Below are 24,318 nucleotides of genomic sequence, written 5' to 3'. Positions count from 1 at the left end.
CTGTAGCGAGAAGCTACAGTAACATTCTCGTTGCAGCAAGATTTTCGACCAACCTTACCCCTCCAACCCGAGAGTTTCTCGCTGCAGCGAGAAACAAAGCAATGAGAAAAAAAGTTTCCTTCCTTTCAAGAAAAAGCCATCCTACTGAAATGACAAAATCAACATAAAACACATAAAGATTTCCAAAGTTCAACATGCCAAATTCATATGTATTTCAACCATAAATCATATACATGAGTTTTCATTCTCTAAACTGGATAAATACCAATACCACTATCATCACATCCAGCTCATGTGCATCCCCCCACATCATGCACATAGCCGGAGTCATCGTGTGCATCTCCCCACATCGTGCACAATCAGTGCCATCCCCCCACATCGTGCACACGGGCACTATCATCATCACCATTACCGGCATGTGCATCCCCCCACATCGTGCACACACACTGTTATAATCATCAAACAATATCAACCATCATGCACAACATATATATATATATATATATATATATATATATATATCTATATATATCTATATATATATACCAACATAATGTAGTACTGCATGAATCCATATCAATCGCATGTCACAACATAAAATCAATTTATCAAAGGCTTGTTCCCAAAGCACTCGTTTTTAAGGAAAGTTGGATAAAATTATTCAAGTATATTGTGCAAATAAGTTTACATTCCCAAAACAATTTTGAAATGCAAGTCCACTCACCGGTATGTTGTTGGACCTTTAATCGACTCTAACTTTCCTAATGGTCCAAATGGGGCGATAGAGCTTCGTTGGAACCTACCATTACATTTAGCATCACCATTATGTTAATTCACATACTATAAACCCTAAAAGCTATCTCTTAGTAAATGGCTATCTATCTTCACTACCCTAATCACTCAAATCCACCTCAACTACAAAACATTCACAAGTCTACTTACTAATCATTCTCAACACTAAAATCAACTTTAATTTACTACTCACCTTGAAATTCTTTCTAACAATTTCCAAGCTATTATAGGGGCTTTCTTTCTCTCTCTAAACACCTAGCTAGTGAGAGAAAGTATGAAAGTGGGATTTTTCAAGGGTTTTAAAGTGAGAAAGTGAAAGAGCACAAGGGTTCTAGTCAAAAGGGCACAAAAGAATGAAAATTAGAGCTAGAGAGAGAAAGTTATGAAAGTTTCATATTAAGCTTCCATGGAGGATGGAAGCAACGTGAGATGGAAGAAGAAGAAGGAGAAAAGCTGCTGGAGAATGAAGAAGCTGCTGGAAGAACAAGATATTTATAGCCCATGCTTATCCACTTCACTTAGATTACGAAAATGGCCCTCCACAAATTAGCTTGATCTCTTCCAATCCTTTATGCAATCTTTTACTCTTTTGACACTGGGACAAGGTCCACAATGGTCTAGAAATGCTCGGGTTCATGAAAACTTAAAAATTTTTACCCGATGTGAAAAATGACCATTTTGCCCTTGTTGTAGAAATTATTGAAACTTCTAGTTTTCTTTGTGTTTTCATCATTACACATCATTTATGCGGTCTTATGCCTATTTAGACCTTAAAATATAATAAAAATTTCTTTTGGGAGCTTATTAGAGGAAATGACAAAATTACCCCTAACCCGTGTTACGACGTCTATGCCTAGTTACAAGCCTATAGAGGTTGAGGTCTCACATAGGCCACACCTATTAGGTCCTTATGTCGGTCATGGCCCGAGAATTGGGCTGTGACAATACTATACCAAGCTCTTATCATCTTTGGGATATATGATGAATGAATGAATTACACTGATAAACTGTATGCTGAAAGGTTGTCAAAGAACCCTTTGACTTTCCTAACAATTGGGTGGCCATGATGCATTACTAGATGCCAATCTTGGTCTATGGAATTGATTATAAATTAAGTTTTAGACATAATAATAAATAGTTATAATTATAAAGCCTTGATTGCCAGATATAAAAGAAATTAATTTTGATTTTAATTTTCAAGGACTTAATTAAAAGAGTTTAATAAAGTAATGGGCCTAACATTATATTGTGTTAAATATTGAGGGCTTAATTGCAAAATTGAAGTTATTTTAACCTAACTATGTAAGTCACCTTTTAACTATTTTTCATATGAGAGTTTTTCACAATTGAAGAAAACCTAGTTTTTGTCAAAAAAAGAAAAGCGTTCTCTCTTTGCCACCACTCCCTTTGTGTGAAAGAGAGGTTCAGCTAAGATTGTGAAAAAGAAGGAAATGATAATTGTTGTCCCCTTCCCTTGTTGAAGGTTCAAGTGCAATCGTGTGTATTACCGTTAGAGCCCAAGCACTTGATTGGCTTGGGTTTTTGCTCCTTGTGGTGTTCACGGGATTGTTTCAGGGAGTGTCATTGTGATTACGAAATTACTTGACAAGGTAAGTTTCTGAAGAATAATTTATTTTGTGCTTTGTAAAACCAAGGTGATCCATGAGTGAAGGCATGTTTTGGTTGTTTAGTTATAAAGTTTAATTTTCTTTCCGCTACGTATTTTGAGCATGCCGTCCATAACCAAACCTATCACTAACATTTCTAACAAAACTGAATTTGAATTTGACTGAACTAATGGATTAGGAAAAAAAAATTGTAAATCCTCATCCAAACATGTCTTGTGATTAGGAAAATCATGCCTTTCTTCAACAATTATTTCTCCAATAGCCAATGGTCCTCAATTTCCGACACCTTCAATACCTCTACCACCGTCACTCGGATTTTGTACAAGATCAACCTTGCATGCAAGGTGATGAACTAGGGAATGCAAGATAACTTATTAACTTTGACTAACATAGTTCCTTAATCAAAACAATTTAGAGCCAATTTGCTAAGATCTAACTTAGCAAAAACACCCCACTTATGAACCAAGGTTCTAAAAAATTGATGATGCCATAAATGAAAAGGGATTTCCTCCAATCTAACCCAACAAAACAATTCCCGACTCAGCTCACTACTATCATAAGCCATTAATGTGCTTAACCATGGCCGAAAATAATTAAAATAGTCATCTATCAATACCCTTGTTAACTCTGAATTCGAAAAAGTGAAGAGTTCCTGAAAACCTCTAAGGTTCAAATCTAAATCTCAATTCCTTACATTTCAAGACCTTTACGTAGGCTATTTATTGAGCAACTAGAAATTAATGTACCAATAGCACTACGATTCAACCAAACATGATTAGTTTTAGGAATAAAAATATTGTCCTTATTCAAAACAAATGCCTTAGGAGGCTGAGCATCTGTTGCTTTCACACTCAACATCTTGCTCTTTAGTCACCACCTCCCTAAAAGATCTCAAATTAGCTTGATTAGGTTTAGGTTTATTTGCCTCATTAGTAGGTTGTACCTTAGATGGATCTCCCATCTTCCTCTGAAAGCCATCCAGAGCATCTTTCAACAAGGTCGTAAGAGGGTTTGTATGCTTATCACGGACAATAGACAAAGGTCACTTAGGTTAACCAACCTCAAAAGCTTTTCTGACCAATATTCTTTGTCTGGATAACACATTCCATCACCAAACCAGATTGCTAAATGTTACTTTTTCTCAAAGCGATATCTTACGAAAAAGTAAGTGAGATTGGAATTCCAAACTCCACAAGGAATGAAAATCCACCACCACACCAAATTGATAAAACACTGATTTAATATTAGCCCAAGACATTCCTTTCACCAAATTATCAACAAAAACAGTATGAAGAGTTCACCATCATACTAACTCAAATTGACATTGAATCATTGTGCCCCAAAACCCTGACTACCTGTTCCCCATTGTTAGAGCTCCTCCACGCCTACTTACAGAAAACCTCTCAACTCTCTCTTATTTTTTTTATGAGCAACAAATATTTCATGAAAATTAATAATTGAAAAACTTTGACATAAAACAGTAAAAATTAACATAAAAAATTATAAAAGCTTGAATCATGCTCGTTTTCTGAGTAAAATAATCTTGGGAAAAAGCACAAACATATTCATGAATAATGAATGGGCACCTCAAACATCCAAGTCATGAATTTTTCATCAAACTTGCAATCAAACTTCTAGATCTCGATACATGTGCCACTTTTTGTATCTTTGAAACCCAGGCAAAACAGGTCTGCGACGAGGGGCAGTCGTGCAATTATAACAGCAACATCCCCTCAAATCCATCAAACAATTTGCACAGCATCTGGAGAGTAGAGGTAAATACAATCAATGCATTGACAAGAATCATTAGGATAATTCTAGAAGCTGAGGTTCAACATTCATGAACAACCTAACCATCATCTACTCATTCCAAAGTCAAACGAAAATTAACAGAGTAAATCAAATTCCAAAGAGAGGCTTAAGAATATAAAAGTCCAGTTTAAAAGCCAACTAAACATCAACCAAAAAAAGTAAAGAAAAAAAAAAGCAACAATAACCTCAACTGAAATAAATGGACTGATGCTGACAACACATGGTCACTTAGAGTTCTGAGGAGGATGTGATGGGAGAAGCATGAGAAAGCCATTAAACGTCAGTCGAACATACAATATAATTGGACCTAACAAAATTGATAGGAACTTGAAAGATTCACTCAACCTGTTCAAATCCTAACTTAAACCAATTCCAATTTTATAAAAAAAAAAAAAACAAAAGCAACCTAAACAAGAGCATTGTGATTAAAAAAAGAATAAAATAATTTTTGTTTTAAAAGTTTTCATTCAGCGCTAACTTCATCTGTCATGTTTTTTTAGGTTGAAATCTTTGATTAATACAATAATATCCAACTATAATTGTATAAAGTATTAGAATAAGCAATTGAAATAAATAACTAAGACTTGTGTGGATTTATTAAGATATTTTTAATAATAATAAACTTGTAATACTTCCTTTATCCTATATATAATGTCCTGATTTGACTTTAATTAATTTTTTTCAACTTTAATTGCATTTTAATTTCAAATAATCATTAGTACAATTTTAAAAATTAGTCATTAGAAATTTTGACTGATGTAGTTTTCAAATATATATTTATTAAAATTTAATGCTACAAAATATTTAAAATAATTTGCATCAAACTTAAAAATTTTTTATTGTAAGAAGTCAAACAAAGATATTATATACGAGACAGAATGAATAATATATATTAAAATTTATCTAACAAATAGTGATCAACATTCATATTTTTATTTACTTTACATCAAAAATCATATAGAAAAGTATTGCCAAATATTAGATTCAACCAATTAAGTTTATTGAGATATCATTTTATATGCCATGATAATAATTATATAGACATGTCACAAATAGATCAATTGTAAAAATAGGTTAAACCATTGAGTATTTTGATTTTGAATTTGTAATAATTTCATTTTCATGATATCCCATGGCCACCCATATGTAATTTTTTATCAGCCTAGCAAAATAATAACCAATTAAGGCCTATTTGGTAGAAAATATGAGAATTAAAATAATGCTTTCATATTTAACTAAAAGTGAACAAATAAAAAAATGAAATACCACGTAAAAACAATTTAATTTAATAATAAGTACAATTGTGTATTTTATTATTCACAAACATTAAATCTTAAGCTTTACTTATAACATTCAATAAAATTCTAACAATCAAAAAACTTATTTACACCACTTCTATCTTTTAAAATTATGATATACCATTTATGCCTATCCGAAATTCATGGTAAATCTAGTTAGTAAATGATAAAATTACTTTTCATAGTTTGTGACCAAAGTTGTCAGGAGGAGAGAGATCATTTGTTCCCTTGTGTGATCTGATACCATATACAAAGATCTGCCTTGGAAACTAAGTAAAGGATGGACCAATAGTCCGTAGTACTAAAGAGTAAGCCAAGGTATTGCACCCAACTTTGGACTTTCAAACGCCCTCTTGACAACACGGTCTATTTAAGGCCTAACTTTTATGGAAAATGCTATCGTGCTATAGTAACAAGTCACAATGTGCCGACCTTCAACACTAATTTTGTAGTGATGTGAGGTGATCAATAATAAACTCCATGAGTTTTCTAATGCAAAAGATCCATCAGAGTGACAACTTCAGAGCATATGACTCATGTCATCACTTGCTATGAGAAGTGATTTATTACTAGCTACTAACTAAAAGGAGAAAGTAACCAAAGGAACAAACTTAGAAGCACATACTTGATATTTCAAAAGAAAAACTTATAATTTTCAAAGCTTGAAAACTAAAATCTCTCTTTCATGGAGGAGTTGTCTTATATAGACATACATGAAACACATCTAGATAGACTGGTTACTATTTATGATAGTAACTTGACATGACCTGAACCTTCATGACATGCTTCAATAAAGCTTACAAGACACAACTTTTGATAAAGTTTAAATGACAAATCCTAATCAAACACAGCTTTTGATAAAATAATAAAAAAAACACTAAAGGATAAATACTAAAAGACAAACATGCTTGGATTCCAGGTGGTGCTTTTTTTTTTTATGCGGTACTTCTTTTGATGCTTTTGTCTTCTAGTCAAGCTCTTTTGTCAAGGGAGATGTGACAACACTCTTGAACACTTGAACACATTAAGCACACTTAATTTAAACATAATTTTGATTATTAGCCGTGATCATGGTCAAACGGAAGATTCAGATGAGAATTATCCACACCTAGAGGAAAAATAATATTCAAAAGTCTCAAGTCATTTGAGGTTGGAGATTTCCATTTCCTTTTCTAAGGGAATTTCTTGATCCATTAGTTTGGCAAAACTGGAAGATGCCTAGTTTAGTGTAAGTTGCTTGGCTGGACCTCATCATAATTCATTTGTAAAAAGGTCTTCAGAGTCAAAATTTGCTTCAAGATCATAAAGATCTATTTCAAAGTCATAAAGGTCTTTAGAGTCTTCCTAATAGATGGGGGGTTTTGGTTGCGGTTTTGTGATTACCAATACCTACCAATATGGGTTCCATTCTACTAACCTAAGTTTGGACATATTGAATTCAAAAACTATGTTAAGTGGCTTCATTGTTGAGTTTGTAAACCTTTGTTCATAGATTTGTTCGTCAATTCTCAATTGTGTGATGTAACCATCAAAGTAATCTTTCCATGGTTGGTCATGAAGCTGAGACCAAATTTTTGAGAGTACTGTCTTGTCGAGCTCACAAAGTTGTTTATGGATTTCAACATACTCTTATGGATCAGTAAAGATCTTGGCTTGTGAGGATAGCTGTGTAGGGGAAGTATTATATAACACTAGCGTAGTTGTAGGACCTTCGAAAAGTAAGAACAACGTATGAGTGTGCCGCGTTAGTAAACGATGCCATGTCAGCACATCAGTGCTTATGTCAGCTCTATTAAAGGTAATTTCGAAAGGAAAATATTAGAGAGACTAAATTGAAGCAATTTCCAAAATCAATGGACTAAATTGTTGTGATTTGGAGTAAAGGGACTAAATTGAAAAAAAAAATGCACTAGTATAGGGACTGTTAAGGTATTTTGACTTATTAGTAAAAGTCATGAGTTTGGTAGTCTCTACATCCTTAACACAAGTGCCGAGATCCATTGTTTGTTCTAGTATATTGACCCCTTTTGAAGTGCATTCTCGGTTAAGGCATCCTTCTTTGTCTTCCCTGAAGAAACTATGTCCTCAATTTCAAAATGTGTCATCATTAGATTGTAAGTCATGTCAGTTAGCCTTCAATCCCTAGAGTCAATAAATGAGCTGAGTTCCCTTCTGAATTAATTCATTCTGATGTTTGACGTCCTTGTACTATTGCGTCTAAGTCTGGTTTTAAAAATCGTTTTGAGTTATTCTTTATTTTTTATGCTGAAATAAAAACACAATTAATGTTTCTGTGCACACATTGCAAAGTGATAATGCCAAAGAATATTTTTCAAATAAGTTTCAGTCTTATATGACTCAAAATGGTATTTTTCATCAATCTTCTTGTGTTGATACACCCTCTCAAAATGGGGTTGCTGAGATAAAAAATAAACATCTCCTTAAGGGACCCGAGCACTTCTATTTCAGATGTAAGTTCCTAAATAGTTTTAGGCAGATGTTGTTTCCACAGCTTGTTTTCTGATTAATCGAATGCCCTTTTCTATTCCTAATGGTGATATTCCTAATATTGTCCTTTTCCCTTCCAAGTCTTTGTTTCCTAGTGAACCCAAGATATTTGGTAGCATTTTTTTTTGTTTTTGATGTTCATCCCCAAGTCACCAAATTAGATCCAAAATCTCTCAAGTGTGTTTTTCTTGAGTACTCTCGTCTTCAAAAAGGATACAAATGTTATTCTCCTACTCTTAACCGCTATCATGTCTTTGCAAATGTCATTTTTCTTGAAATACTCCTTTTTTTTTCCTCATCTTCTATTTATGATAGTCAGGAGGAGGAAGATGATTTACTAGAATATACTATAATCCGTTTTAACAACACCCCCGATATTCCTAGACTTCGTCCTGCACCTGTTCGACCGCCTATTGTCCATGTCTATTCTAGACAACTAGAGACTTAGAACACATGCCCTTTACCAACCACCTCGTCGTCAGATCTAGTCTCAAGTGATCATGATCCTAGTCTTCACCTTCCTATTTCTTTTCGAAAAAGTAAACATCAGTGTACTATCCTATTTCATCCTTTGTTTCTTTTGATCACTTGTCCTCTTCTAGCTCCTTTATTGCATCTTTAGATTCTGTTTCCATCCCTAAAATTGTTCATGAAGCCTTATCTCCCCCTGGCTGACATGCTGCTATAGTAGAGGAGACGGTAGCCTTAAATGGTAATGGTACTTGGGATTTGATAACTTTGCCTGCAAGAAAGAAAGCTATCAAGTGCAAATGGGTGCTTGTAGTAAAAGTAAATCTTGATGGATTGGTGGCTTGTCTTCAAGCTCGCCTTGTAGCTAAAAGGTTTGCTTAAACTTATGGTGTTGATTATTCTGATACTTTCTCTCCAATAGCTAAACTTACCTGTGTTCAGTTAGATATTAAGATTCTTTTCTACACGGTGACCTTAAGGAGGAAGTTTATATAGAGCAACCACCTGGGTTTGTTGCTCAGGGGGAGTTTGGGAAAGTCTATCCTCTTCGCAAATGCTCGTATGGCTTGAAATGAATTCCTCATGCTTGGTTTGGCAAATTCAATGAGGTAGTTCAAGAGTTTGGGATGAAAATGAGTATATGTGATCACTCAGTGTTTTATAAACAGTCTGAGGCTGGCATAATCTTCCTAGTTGGATATAAATTTTCCCCAAGAACAAACAATTCCCATATGAATCTTTCATTCGATGGTGATTATTACTAATCATCAAAAACATGTTTAATTATGTGTGCTTAGTGTGGTCAAATGTGTCAATACGTTGTCACATCTTCCTGACAAAAAAACTTTACTATAAAACAAGCATCAAAGAAGCACCATATGGAATCCAAACTCGCTTGTCTTTTACTATTTTATCAAAAGTTGTGTATAATTAGGACTTGTCATGTAAACTTTATTAAAATTTATTAAAACTTGTCATGTAAGCTTTAGGTCATAAATAGTAACTAGTTTGTCTATATGCCATGTAGGCCTATACAAAACCACTCCTTCGCCATGAAATAAGCAAATTTTAGTTTCTAAGATTGGGAGATTGTATGTTTTTCTTGTGAGATATTAAATATGTGTTTTTATATTCATTCTTTTGGTTATTCTCTCCTTTTAGTAGCTAGTATGAAATCACTACTCACACTAGGTAAGCAATGACATCAGTCATGGACTGTGCATCAGAAAACTCATAAAATTGATTACCAACCAACGCATATCACTGCAGAATTAGCACTAAAGGCTAGTATATCATGGCCTTGTATTTGTCATAAAAGTCAAGCCTTGACTAGACCATGTTGCCAAAGGAGCATTTGAGCGTCAGATGTCGACTAGAATACCTTGACCTACACTTAGTGCTATGGACCAGTGCCAAAGATAATTAATAACTTAAAGAGGCATATTGCTACAAAATAATTTAAAGAAGTAAATAAATTTACTATTTATGTCTTTTTATATGATCTTTTTTTTTAATTTATCTTCTAAGATATTAAAATCAAAATTAAAGGTACCATAACCACAAAATTGAGAAATGTGACCTTCAAAATTTTAATTAAAAAATTTGTCATATACACTTTAAATTCCACGAATGAGATTAAAGAGTTGACACACGTCTTATTATGGTTAATTATTTAATAGACCTATGACAACCATCTAACACCACTTATGAAGTTTGAAAACTTCACCATCGATGCAATACAAGTTAACCACACCAACTAACCTAAACTCAAGATGACTTTAAGTTATAGTCCGGTATGAAGTGACCCAAAATCTAAACTCAATTAGTCCCATCCAATCTCTATATATAACGTTTCCAATACAATTTTTATTTTATGGAGTTCACATTACGATCTTTATAAACATAAAGCTTCTATTGTAGAATATTACATGTATCCAAACAACATATAAAAGTCACTTGAGAGATAAAAAATGCTTCGAAGAACAACAATCTCGTCATCTTTAACTTTGCTTAAATTTTTTTTCACAAGTCTATAAGATATTATCATTCATTTTAGCATATTTTTGTTTTTCAATGTAGGTCATCCTTCACTGTGGCTTCCTAATGTCATAAACTATGGATAAATCAGAAATAGTACACTTAAACAAATTGGACTAAGTTCTAAAGAACCTTAAGCATGACAGCTAAAAGATAAAAGTAGAAAGCTAAAAGTTCAAACAATTGACAGAAAGAAAAAAGGACTTACTACAAATGAAATATAATTTCCCATGAGCTAAGCATCCTTTTCCACCATCAAAATCAGAAGTTTCAGCTCCTAAACTCATGCATCTGGTGGCTCGTCTTAAAGCTCACCTTGCAGCTAAAAGGTATGCTTAAACTTATGGTGTTGATTATTCTGATACTTTCTCTCCAATAGCTAAACTTACCTGTGTTCAGTTAGATATTAAGATTCTTTTCTACATGGTGACCTTAAGGAGGAAGTTTATATAGAGCAACCACTTGGGTTTGTTGCTCAGGGGGAGTTTGGGAAAGTCTATCCTCTTCGCAAATACTCGTATGGCTTGAAATGAATTCCTCATGCTTGGTTTGGCAAATTCAATGAGGTAGTTCAAGAGTTTGGGATGAAAATGAGTATATGTGATCACTCAATGTTTTATAAACAGTCTGAGGCTGGCATAATCTTCCTAGTTGGATATAAATTTTCCCCATGAACAAACAATTCCCATATGAATCTTTCATTCGATGGTGATTATTACTAATCATCAAAAATATGTTTAATTATGTGTGCTTAGTGTGGTCAAATGTGTCAATACGTTGTCACATCTTCCTGACAAAAAAACTTTACCAGAAAACAAGCATCAAAGAAGCACCATATGGAATCCAAACTCGCTTGTCTTTTACTACTTTATCAAAAGTTCTGTATGATTAGGACTTGTCATGTAAACTTTATTAAAATTTATTAAAACTTGTCATGTAAGCTTTAGGTCATAAATAGTAACTAGTTTGTCTATATGCCATGTAAGCCTATACAAAACCACTCCTTCGCCATGAAATAAGCAAATTTTAGTTTCTAAGATTGGGAGATTGTATGTTTTTCTTGTGAGATATTAAATATGTGTTTTTATATTCATTCTTTTGGTTATTCTCTCCTCTTAGTAGCTAGTATGAAATCACTACTCACACTAGGTAAGCAATGACATCAGTCATAGGTTGTGCATCAGAAAACTCATAAAATTGATTACCGACCAACGCATATCATTGCAGAATTAGCACTAAAGGCTAGTATATCATGGCCTTGTATTTGTCATAAAAGTCAAGCCTTGACTAGACCATGTTACCAAGAGAGCATTTGAGCGTCAAATGTCGACTAGAATACCTTGACCTACACTTAGTGCTATGGACCAGTGCCAAAGATAATTAATAACTTAAAGAGGCATATTGCTACAAAATAATTTAAAGAAGTAAATAAATTTACTATTTATGTCTTTTTATATGATCTTTTTTTTTAATTTATCTTCTAAGATATTAAAATCAAAATTAATGGTACCATAACCACAAAATTGAGAAATGTGACCTTCAAAATTTTAATTAAAAAATTTGTCATATACACTTTAAATTCCACGAATGAGATTAAAGAGTTGACACACGTCTTATTATGGTTAATTATTTAATAAACCTATGACAACCATCTAACACCACTTATGAAGTTTGAAAACTTCACCATCGGTGCAATACAAGTTAACCACACCAACTAACCTAAACTCAAGATGACTTTAAGTTATAGTCCGGTATGAAGTGACCCAAAATCCAAACTCAATTAGTCCCATCCAATCTCTATATGTAACGTTTCCAATACAATTTTTATTTTATGGAGTTCACATTGCGATCTTTATAAACATAAACCTTCTATTGTAGAATATTACATGTATCCAAACAACATATAGAAGTCACTTGAGAGATAAAAAATGCTTCGAAGAACAACAATCTCGTCATCTTTAACTTTGCTTAAATTTTTTTTTCACAAGTCTATAAGATGTTATCATTCATTTTAGCATATTTTTGTTTTTCAATGTAGGTCATCCTTCACTGTGGCTTCCTAATGTCATAAACTATGGATAAATCAGAAATAGTACACCTAAACAAATTGGACTAAGTTCTAAAGAACCTCAAGCATGACAGCTAAAAGATAAAAGTAGAAAGCTAAAAGTTCAAACAATTGACAGAAAGCAAAAAGGACTTACTACAAATGAAATATAATTTCCCATGAGCTAAGCATCCTTTTCCACCATCAAGATCAGAAGTTTCAGCTCCTAAACTCATGCATTGGCTACCATCTATGCATTATCTTTCAAAAAATTCCCAATGGTCTAGAGATTTAATTCCAACTACTAAAACCAAAATAGGATATATACTAGATTGGATTATTTTTAATGGCTATTTTTCTAACAACCACATGTATTTCCATCAAACACAAACAACAACCACGATCACTTGTTGAGGTTATAATTTGGGGTCCATATGTATCTAGCACGAACTACATCTTCATAGCTTATGCATGCCAAATACACTATAAAAGGGAGAAATTCAGCCAAAAAATTATTTAAAAAATATATATAAACCAAAACTTACAGGAAAAGAAGGTTACAGTCGAGATTTGCACAGTTGCGATGCCTTAACTCAGAAACTTGTGAACCACAAACATAGCATTTAGCAAATTTATCATTCTCAAGAGCTTGTTGAGTCATGCTGGCTTCAATCAAGGTTTCTTCATTATAAGTAGATGGTGGAAGAGAAAGACGAGAGTCAAATGTGAATAAGTTCCCAACCCATTTCACAGGACCTTCAGTTTTGAGGTAATGAGAAACCCCTCCCTCCACGGTGTACAAATTTTGAAAACCCTGTTGTCTAACATAAAAAATACCTCATTAGAGTTGACAATTTTCTCTAGTACATTGATTTGCAGAGTAATTTAACCACAGTGACATTTCATAAATATTTTATTAGTGATAAGTAGAAGTTAGATCATCCCTTGATTGGGCATTCCATCCTTATCAAGAAGCTACACTAATATTCTTCCATCATTCCAAATTTCCATGTACCCATTTGAGAATGCACAATCTTGAACTTCCTATCATTGCAAGCATACATTTCCATTCTAATTAGCAAAAACAGTCTAACATGCTTAAATACATGAATGTTATAAAAACTGCATTATAATGCCTAGGTTTTAAAAATTTTCTTAAGCATCCATAATATTTATTGCAAGCCAAAACTTAAGTTGCCTAGTACTCAAGTACTAATACAACATTTTTATCATTAGAGGTAAAATGAAGAGTGGAGAGCTAAACTACAAAACAAATCTACATTGATCTAACAAATTGTTATTTTGTTGGATAATAGGGCATTTTAATAGAAATTTTTAAAAAAGTTTTCTTTGGACTTGAAGAGTGGGCTATAGTTAATGTGATTTAGGCTCAACTTTGAAAAGGTGAAACTAGACATTAAAAATCTATATCTTGAAAGTAGGTTACTACCCTACCAAATAATAATGCTTAATTCTCTACTTAAATGAGTTGTAAAGTGTAAGACCATAAGCCTAATCTACCATTGTTTACACATCCTATATACACCTTCCTCCCTTGTCCATATTGATTTAATTAGCCTTTTACATTAGTAGTATTTAGATAAGCTATTGAATCCAAAAAAGGTTTTGTCCTATTGAGCTCTATAAACCAAGTCTAGTTTACGGAATAGGGTAGGGATAGAATAGCTATTCCATATGACTAGAATAGAGTGGAAATGCGATACATGAGTATCTCATGCTTTGGTTGATGGGACTTGACTCAAGCAAGAAACTAAAGGTGTCAAGTGGTTAGAATAATACATGAGTATCTTATTCCCAACAACTTAGAATAGCCATTACCAAGGGGGGCTTTGATAATGGCTATTCAAGCTTCCCTTGAAATGGTTATTCCGAAAAATATTCATTCCATTGAACCAAATGCAGCTTTATCTCAGGAATGAGAATAAGTGCCCAACCAAGCACGCCTTTATTATCTTTCGCCTATTATCTCTATTTTCTCTTTTTCTTCATTTTTTGCTATTCCTTCTTGTCTTTCTTTTTTTTCCCTTTCTTTCCCCTTTCTAACTTTGTGTTCCCTTCTCTCTACCCTTTGCAACAATCTAGTCATTAGTACCATCAGTCGCAATCAGTGAGAGGGATTGGTAACCACGCACCGATGCCAACGACTAAGATCAAAGATGTTGGGATGCCAGATTGGTGCAATCACATTGTCACTAGTACCTGATCTGGTGCAACAGTAACTCTCACCCCGACAAATCAATAACTAGAGAGAAGGGGCATTATATGATTATTCAAAGTGGTCATCAACAACTTTTCGATGATCCCTTATCTTTCCTAGGATGAGGACAAGATGGGAATTACCAAAATGTAGAGAAGCAAAATCATCCAAAACTTAGTGTAGAAGTAAATTCCTTGTTAACACGAAATAGCTCTTCCTTGTCAAGGTGGTGTTTTGGAATGGATTTTCTGAGATAATCAAGAATAGATCATTTTGTGAAGTAACTATTTTAAGCCAAAAATTGAACCAAATGACAAAATAGATGTTCTTCATGGGATAGAACAAAAGAATAGCCTAGCTATGCCACCCAATTGTGGAGCATGGACACACCTCACCCCCTCGTGTATCAGTATCATGTCCGTGTTTGACATGGACACACCTCTGGTACAATAAATACATATACGAGGCAACCAAATATAGCAAACAAATAAAAAATAATATTATTTAGACCTTCCTTGTCAAGAAGGTGGTGTTTTGGAATGCATAGAAATGGAGAGAGGGTTGGCCTGAGCATCACAAAGGCCATTGTGATTTTACTAGCATAATATTGATGTAATTCATCGAAGTAGAAAAGAGGGAGGAAATGGTAAAAGGGGGCTTCTGGGTACAATTCGACTAGGGTTTCAAAGAGTAAAGTGGTACTAATTAGGTTTTGTGTAACAACAAAAAGTAACTTATGTACCATGGGGCATATAGTATGGGTTCAGTCTAAAAGATTTTGAAGCTTGTTGGCCCATAGCATTTGGTCTTAACTTATTTAAACTTTAAAAGCCCAAACTTGAAGGCTATGCAGCCTATTTACAAAATATAACTAAGATTAGTGTAATATAAAATGTTTTAAATTGATTTTACTTATATTAAAATAGTTCAATGCCTACCTAGTTACAATTAATTAAGTACACACACACCCATGTGCACACACAGACACAAAAGAGCATGTGTGCAGACAGACCCACGAGCACGTATACAAAAACACGCATAATATTTTTATTGTCCTATCAAGACATGTCATGTCCTAATTTTTCAAAATTTTCCATATCGTCATGTCCGTTTCATGTTGTATTGGACCCTATGTCCGTTTCTATGCTTCCTAGCCACCCAACAAAACATGGCCTTACTCTTTGGGTAGTGAAGACTCTTAGAGTTTATGATGGAGTGATGTTGGACTGTTATATCTTGGAGAAGTCATGCAAAAAGTACATCAACTGCATTAGTTAGCATTAAGATATTATGCAAGTGAGATACCTACTTAAGCCTAAGTCATTCCTTTACTTTCTTAATTTTTATTTTAAATTGTCTTTATCGTTGAAATATAAGATACGTAATTTGATGTGCATGTTTAAGTTTTTAATTGTTTTAAAATCCTTTTCAGAATCATGTATTTTTAAATTTTCATATAAAGCCTTACAAATTGCAAACATAAATGTTATAGAAACGAAAGAAAAGGAAAAGAACAGCTGGTTACCTTAGGATTGTAGAATATACATCGCAACGAATACCCCCAGTACAATACATCATTATATTAGTTTTTTGTTTATCAACATTTGATAGGAGATCTGAAGCAACACCCTGCAAAAAACAGAGTTGAGATAATGGACTACATTCATAACCAACGAAACAAGAGCCTAGAAAAGAAAGAAGAAAAAGGAAAAGAAAAGAATGATCCATATCACATTGCCACTATGGCAGGAAGTTGAACCCCAAATATGTATATTTTTTTCAATAAAACACTTCATTGATGTAAGATATAACAACAGTTGACAACAATGTGCTGAATCAGTCTTTCACTAGATAATTATGCCTTGTACCTTTCAGGTGTAGGTAGACTCTTCCAAAAGGAGGTCAGCTGTTCCTTTTCCAAAACCTTAAGTAGGTATACAGCCAGCTTTTCCTTTTACAACTGGAGGACAGCTTTTTATAACATCAAGCCTGCTGAAGATTGCACTCTGGATATACTAAATTTTCTTTCCATGTTTGTTCGATTATAACTTTTGTTCCCAGTTTATTGTTTTCCAACTCTCTAACAAAAAGGTAGATAAATAAACATAATAACAAATACAGCATATATGCAAGGAAAACTGTTTTAGTGAATAAGGCTTGCTTTTTCTTTGGTTTACTTGGAGGTAGGTACCAAACATATAGCAAATTTCATAACTATGACACCTATGAGCTTCTGCTTGGCATAAAATTGCCAGAAAATACATCCTGAGTATACTTCTCAGTAATTAGGATAAACTACAAACATCTAAAAGTTTTAGCTATTAAATTGCAGATCACAGAAAAAAACCTGAGAAAATCAATTAAAACTATGGCATGAAGGAGACACAATGAATTTATTTTTTTATCACCACTTATCCTATCAGTGTTTCATGACAATGGCATAAACAATCCAGTGGCAGGGCACAAGACCATAAAGACCATCATAGAGTCAAGAAAACCCGATGAAGTCCAGGCAAAAAACTAAAAGTATCAAGTATCTGCTTCCAGTACCTACTTGAGTCTGTCTCTCTACACCCATAGTTTGAAACTTCTAATTTATGCAATGCATCAGTGCAGTAAAAGGAAAGCTTTACAGATTGGCAAAGCCTACTAACTCCACATCATGTAAACTCTCTGCAACAAGCTTACCACTTTATTTCTTAGGAGAATACTTCTATAAATTCATCACCTAAATCCAAGTATGACCTGTTTGTCCAATTTTGAACCTTCCAAAATTTTCCAATCTAAAGTTTTCTTAATCTTGCTTTTTCTTTACAACAGGATTTCTAAGTTGGTTTAATTGTTATATTTATGAATTTCGAAGGCCAATGCAAAACTGTTTAAGAAAAACCCTCTCAACATCTAAACATGACCCCATGTTTAAAAGTTCAAACCAAAATTTGAAGTCATCAAATTAACATCATACAAGCTTACCTCAATTGGAGAAAGCCCAAATGAAGTTCCCCTAAAGCAGTCCACATCTGGTCGTTGAGCACCTTGAAAATGACCAATATCCCATTCATAGCCTGAATTCAAGGAATCCCAATGTCTTCAAACTTTTATGAAAGATTAATGATAAAGCATTATATAAGAATTCTATAATAAACAATTGCTTTTCTAATAGTTATCCAAAACTCAACTTGTACTCCATTTTCTGATTGCTCTTTGATCGTGGCTCCAATTCAACTTGAGACATATTTAACCGTTTATTTTTTCAACTGTTAATTGGAAGAAGAGAAATTTGATTTCAGGAATCTCTTAGAGATGTATGGGTGCCAGTCAGGCTATGACTGTAATACCTTAGTTATGGCAGAGCTAACATCATTTTTATGACATGCACTCACACCCAATAAATGTAACAAGGTCATCAAAGTTGGTTTCAAGAGTGACTTTCATGCAGCCACATACTGAAGCTTCATACTGGAAGCAGAAAAGTGAAGATCATTCAAAACTTTGACAGTCCCTCTCTAAACTCCAGTTTCTAATCTAGGAATAAGGAAAAAACAAACAAAAAGCTGACTATAGAGCTTCATACACCAGAAATCACTCCAAACTAGTACACTCCAAACACCTATATCAACAAATTTATAACCATAAAATTTGTCCCAACCCCTGATGCTCCTTAAAAAAAAACGAATTGAGTGGGTCATCTAATATTCTCAAAAAAATGATCAATTCATTTACAGCCTTATTAATTGCCTCCAGTTGCTACCCTTCCCATGATGAATGACTATAACCTTTGTTTAAGAGCCTAATGGAGAGTAGGCAGTTCTCTACCGCTAAAATCTAGTGCCTCAATCGCAAAACAAGAAATGTTCATCAACGAAATGATACCTGAACCAATCATTACAGTCCCATAATGATCACTTTGTAGTTCATTATTTCCATGAGTTATAGTAAGTACGCAAGTCGATATTCATTACAAGAGTGACTATCTGCCTTTTAAACAGATACAATTTCTTTTGTAATCCTATAATTCTATTTAGCATTAGAATTTACTACATTCTCCATTGCAGATTCTGTACAAACATAGATCAATATATAAGGAACAAATAAGGATTTAGGAAAGACTCAAAATTATTCTTAGTTATAACAATAACTAGAGGAATTCACTTCAGGAAATTAATGAAGGGTATAAGTATTGGACAAGTCCCTACGCTAGAGCAAAATGTTTATTTAAGTCCCTCTACTCCAACTTTGGTTAATTTGATCTAAGTAATTTCAAACATGTCTTAAATCAAGGACAATAGATAACACCATTAAAAGAATCCGTTAAATCTTATGATGTGGCAATAACAAGGCACTTACATGATGAGTTTCGTTAACAAGTCAATGACATGATTCTTAAAACATTTTTGTTGACATGTAAACTTTGGAAATTAAAAAAATTCACAAAAAATCAAAGACATGTAGCCTTTTTTTGCCATTTGCCACAAGGCACCAAGGGTAGAATAAAATAAATAAAATCCATGTGTCTAAAAATTCCAAGTCATTTTTTATTTCTGTTTTTTCTTTTCAAAATTTTATTTTTCTAAAAGTAAAAAAGAAAAATGAAAATGAAGAAAAAGATTTATATAAATGGGAAGAAAGAGGAAAAGAGGAAGGAACAAAGCGAGAAGGGAAGGGGAGGGGAGCAGCAACTGTTGCCGATCTGGCCAGCCCTCCCCTGCCCCATCCCTTCTCACTCTTCCCTTCCTCTCCTTCCCTCTCTTGCCATCTCTCTTTGAATTTATTTTAATTTTTTAGTTTTCTGGTTTCTTCGATTTTTTTTGCTTTTAGATTTTTGGAATCTTTTAATTCAAAAATTAAAAAACCTTAGAAAAATTTTAAATAAAAAGAAAATTGACATGGTATTTTTTGTAGACTCGTGGCATAATTCAGTTGTGTGTTTTTTTGACATGTCATCTACTTGATTAACTCTCTTTCAAAAATTCATCATCAGCAAAAATAATATTTTAAAAAGCCACATTATTGGCATGTCAGCACCTTTGTCATTGCCTCGTCTTCAGAATTAAAGGATTCCTTTAACGGTATTATCAATTGTCCTTGATTAAACACATTTGAAAGTACACTGATCAAATTAACCAAAATTGGAGTACAAGGATTAAAATGAACATTTTGCTCCAGTGAGTTGACTAATTAAGTACTTACAGCATTTGCGAAGAAGTTGAGCTTCCAAATAAATAGATCAAAGAGGAAACCAGTTCATCTATGGCAAAATTGATTGGCCACTCATCCTAACTAGAGAAATTATCTAATACCTGTCTACGCTAAAACTAAGAGCATATTGCTTTTTCAGAAGCACAAAAAATTGCTCAAAGGGTGGATCTTTACCAAAGTGTAGGTTTTTTCAAAAAGGAAAAAGGAGAAAAGCAAAAAAAAAAAAAAAGCATACAAAATTAAACAATCCATAACTGCTTATACAGAGCAAGGTCTTTCATTATGCAAACAGAAGTTAAAAAATCCATGTAGTTGATAATGCAAACAGAAATTAAACAATCCACGCAGTTGATCTCAATTTAACACTATTTGAATCAATTCTTAATACTTGAGTACACCTAGATTTTATTTTAACCATTTTCATGAGGTCTGTTGATGTTACAAATTCATGAGTTCAACAAAAATAAGTGCACCTCAAGCCAAAATAAACAGAAAATAGAAATAATAAAAATATAATTTGCAAAAAGAAATGCAAAAAGTTTGTTCACCGTTGAAGAAGCAGAAATAGATAACTGCCCCTCAAGCCAACCCACACATTGACACCTGTACCCTAGCAAAGGGAGCATGGTATAGGTAAAAGACAAATTTAAAATACAAGTAAAGCCTTTCTATCTATTCGCTTTGAAAATAAAACCTTTGAGAAAAAAAAATTTATAATTTGCAAAAAATGATGCAAAAGTGAAGGCTATCATTTAAGAAGCAAAATGGAAAACAATCTACAATTTTGCACGATAACTATCTTTAGAATAAAAACTTGCATACATTACCCAAATACAGAACAGTTGCTAAATTCTTAATCACTCAAAATCTAAAAATAATAATTTTATGGTATATGAAATACTTGAAGAGAAACAAGGGAGATGAGAGACCCTCACAAAAGAAGAAAAAATTGGAAAAATACACAACTAACATTCAGCCAGTCAAGGTTTTGTGGGCGTTAAATCATGCTTTTGCATGATAACAGAAACGGAAGAAAAAGGTTTAAAACCCTAAGAGCTGTCAGTCTATGGGGAAGAGATGATCAATTCTCTAGCAAGGAGAAAAGTGATTTCGGTGTGGCACATATTAGGAAGAAAAGAATGCTCTCATTCATTCCTTTCACTAACAGCACAAGTTCACAGATATTCAGATGAAGCCCTTAAGTCAAAACCTTTTGAAACTCATGTATAATAGTCAAACTATACAAAATAGAGAGACTCAAACATTGTTCTAATCAACCAACACATTATCCACTTGGTCAATAAAAACAGTCACCTATCCCCCCCATTCAACTGCATTAGACACTGAATCCAATGAAAGGAGGATTCTACAAACGAGACGCCCATAAAAACAACAAGCTCTACCTATCCATAACTAATAAGGTCACGAACAAGTTTGCACATGTAAAATGCATGGAAAGACAGTTATTGAACACAGGCCCAAATCAACTAGCCAGAAAAAGTCCATTAGAAAGCCTTGTCATCACCCAATCCAGACCAATTTAAATGTTATCCCCCGGATCCCTTCTCAAGGCCTGGTATTTCATGACCTAAATCAAACCTAGAATCCATCTACCTGCAAATATTTAAAAATCCATGCACACTGTCCCTTTGACCTGCATTAACTTATGTGGCAATGCTTCTTCCACGAGGCTGCTAACAACTACATTAGCAAGCCTAATTATATAGCAGCATGAATTAAATAAATGTGGTCACAGTTTGCACTACTGTAGCAAGACAATTTTTACTCTGCTGCTCTTGTTACCATAGCAGGTTTGCATTAGGGGGTTTTTTTAAACGACATGGATAAGGCTTATTTAAAGGTCTAGGAGTATTTATATATTAAAGTTTTGTGTTATTTAAAGTACTCTAATTGAGATTTTTCAGCTTTTAAGCACCAATACTGCAGAACTTGTTCCCTCCATTTCCTAACACTAAAAATCAGAAGACCAGCCTTTCAGCTCTGATTGATTTCTATTGCTATCTCCCTAAATTCTCATTAAGTCAACCTTAACTCTGGTTTGTGTTTTTTTCTCATCTCTAATCTTGCTCCACGTGAAGCACCTATTTTCTAAGGTATCACAGCAATTAAAGAAGCATTTCACTTCCTTTCTGAAATCAGTGTCTCATTAAGACCTTGATACATAACCCCTTTCAACACAATTGCAAAATTCACAGAAAGATGTCAGAATGATGTCTCTACTTCTTCTGTATCATCATCTAATTCTCTGCAAAATCTAGTCTCCTCTGCCTCATCAAAAACTCTTTCCAGCCAAGCCATCATTTTTATCTCATTATAGTATTTATTTGTGTATCATTAAAATTATGATATTTTTTGAAATTACATCGATCCTTACAATATTACATTATCATGTGTTGCAGAGTTCCAGATACCCATTTTATCAGGCACAAGGGCAATCCTATGTCAGACAGTCAGGTGAAACGTAGCATAGAAAACCAGAAAAGCCAAATGGACAGCAGAATATTGTCAACAACCGTATCCAATTTCTTTTCTGGAATCCTTTTTGCATGTATTACTTGAAAGACAAACGTCCTTCACCTTTTCTATTCATTTATGCAATAATGCAAAACGTTTGACAGTTTTAAATGACATTCTATCTATAGCTTAGTTGATGGATAAACAAGTTCCATATTCATCTTCAAGAACAATCGTGCACATAATGGGATTTGGGTGGTCACCTAGATTTTTGTTTAAAAATTACGAAGTATACCACCACTTTTCCAATTAACAAAGCCACACAGAACCACTAAAATAACAATAAGTGCAACAACAAAAAATATCCATGAGATGTCTGAATTCCATCTATCAGAGTCCAGATCAAGAGATTTGCAAATACCGTTTCTCACGTCCAACAGAATATAGTCTGTACTAGGATTTGAATTTGACGCCTTGTCATTGTTATCTACTGCTTCCAATCTTTCTCTCCATTCAGATGGTGCTAGAGGTGTAGCTCGCATTGATGGATCAAGCAAAGGCAGGTGAGAAACTCCCCCTTCAAACTTAAAAAAAAAAAAAAAAAAAAAAAAAAACTGTAATCAGGATGATCCTTCATTGATGCAGAAAAATACAAGGGGAGAGAAATATACAAAAGTACTTACAAAAGGATGAAGAATTATTCACTAAGCAAATTCAAAGAATAACATTATTTTCAAATACCATTTAATACTACACTGTTTAATCAATCATATAAACAAATCAAAAACTGGGAGCTCAAATCACCTATAATTATTTTTTATGACAATTCTACAATAATTCAATCCTAATCATCCATAGTGCAAGGGCACATCTAGAAGCATGGATACAGGTAAAGACAGGACATGTCTAAGGTGATACAACAATTTTAAAAAAAGAATGAGGATACAGGCACGGTAACTGATGCCAATAAAAAGATATTATATATATAAATGTATATTTATTTCAGATAATTTTAATTAATTTTGACTAAAAATTATAAAAAATATGCTAAAAACTCTCTCAAATCTTATAACACATGACTCTATCAACAATACTAAGTTCCTCATCCTATGATGCACATCAGTAGCAAGTTTATAATATCTGCATTACTCAACAATTTTCCATTAAACCAAACAATAACATCAGTAACATGTAGGGCAAAGGATTCTGCAAGATCAGAAGGATAAGAAACAAATGGAAAAGGAAAATCAATTGGTATATGTAGTTTAAAGCCAAATACAGTCAAATGGATCTTTTCTTCCAGAACGGATCGGAAAATTATCCATAGCACGCACCATCATTATTATTATTATGTTTCCCTCATAAACTTCCAGACTGAAACTGAAATTAGTGGGAAAGGTGAAGAAAATGAAAGTAGGGAGCATAAAGAAAATCGAAGGGAGAGATAGAACCAACAAGATGGAAGCCAATTCCAATTACTCAATTGTCAAAATCCCCAAATCCAAATAACTCTAGAGAACTTAATTAATGTAACAATAGCCTAAATAATCTAAAACATAATAAATATTTATAAAACTTACAATTAAGCACATAAAATATGACTCTGCAAGGAAAATCTTAAATAGTTTAATCCCTCAGGCAACTTCCCTCTATCCAACATCATTCTCCCCTTGTCAAAGAGAACTCAAGATTGACTTTTTTAACTGTTGGAGTAAAAGAACTTTCTATCTATCCCATGAATAGCAGCGTCAAACACATTCTTTTTTGCAACACAAACATCACAAAGTCACTTGCATCTCATTCTTGAAAACCAATGGTATAATGAAGTAATAT

At 33.5% G+C, this 24,318-nt stretch overlaps 1 protein-coding gene across 3 annotated transcripts in view; it reads right to left on the bottom strand.

Annotated features, from left to right (window-relative positions):
• Positions 1 to 24,318, bottom strand: part of LOC18604551 (Rhodanese/Cell cycle control phosphatase superfamily protein) — a 40,947-nt gene that overhangs the window by 3,841 nt on the left and 12,788 nt on the right. Inside the window, exons 4-8 of one of the 3 annotated variants that reach the window (XM_088804496.1) lie at positions 22,907 to 23,069; positions 17,785 to 17,876; positions 16,337 to 16,440; positions 13,139 to 13,414; positions 4,007 to 4,182 (exon numbers count right to left, since the gene is read on the bottom strand). In XM_088804496.1, coding sequence (XP_088660622.1) covers positions 4,047 to 4,182; positions 13,139 to 13,414; positions 16,337 to 16,440; positions 17,785 to 17,876; positions 22,907 to 23,069 — 771 coding nt within the window. In that variant the 3' untranslated portion in view covers positions 4,007 to 4,046. Of the gene's footprint in view, positions 1 to 3,691; positions 4,183 to 13,138; positions 13,415 to 16,336; positions 16,441 to 17,784; positions 17,877 to 22,906; positions 23,070 to 24,318 lie in introns of those variants that run through there. The other 2 variants (XM_088804495.1, XM_088804497.1) reach the window with 2 other exon arrangements.

This window comes from Theobroma cacao, chromosome 3 (genome assembly GCF_053813885.1).
Source record: "Theobroma cacao isolate CCN51 chromosome 3, ASM5381388v1, whole genome shotgun sequence".
NCBI classification, from domain to species: Eukaryota; Viridiplantae; Streptophyta; class Magnoliopsida; order Malvales; family Malvaceae; genus Theobroma; species Theobroma cacao.
This window is presented reverse-complemented; position numbering and strand designations above follow the sequence as displayed.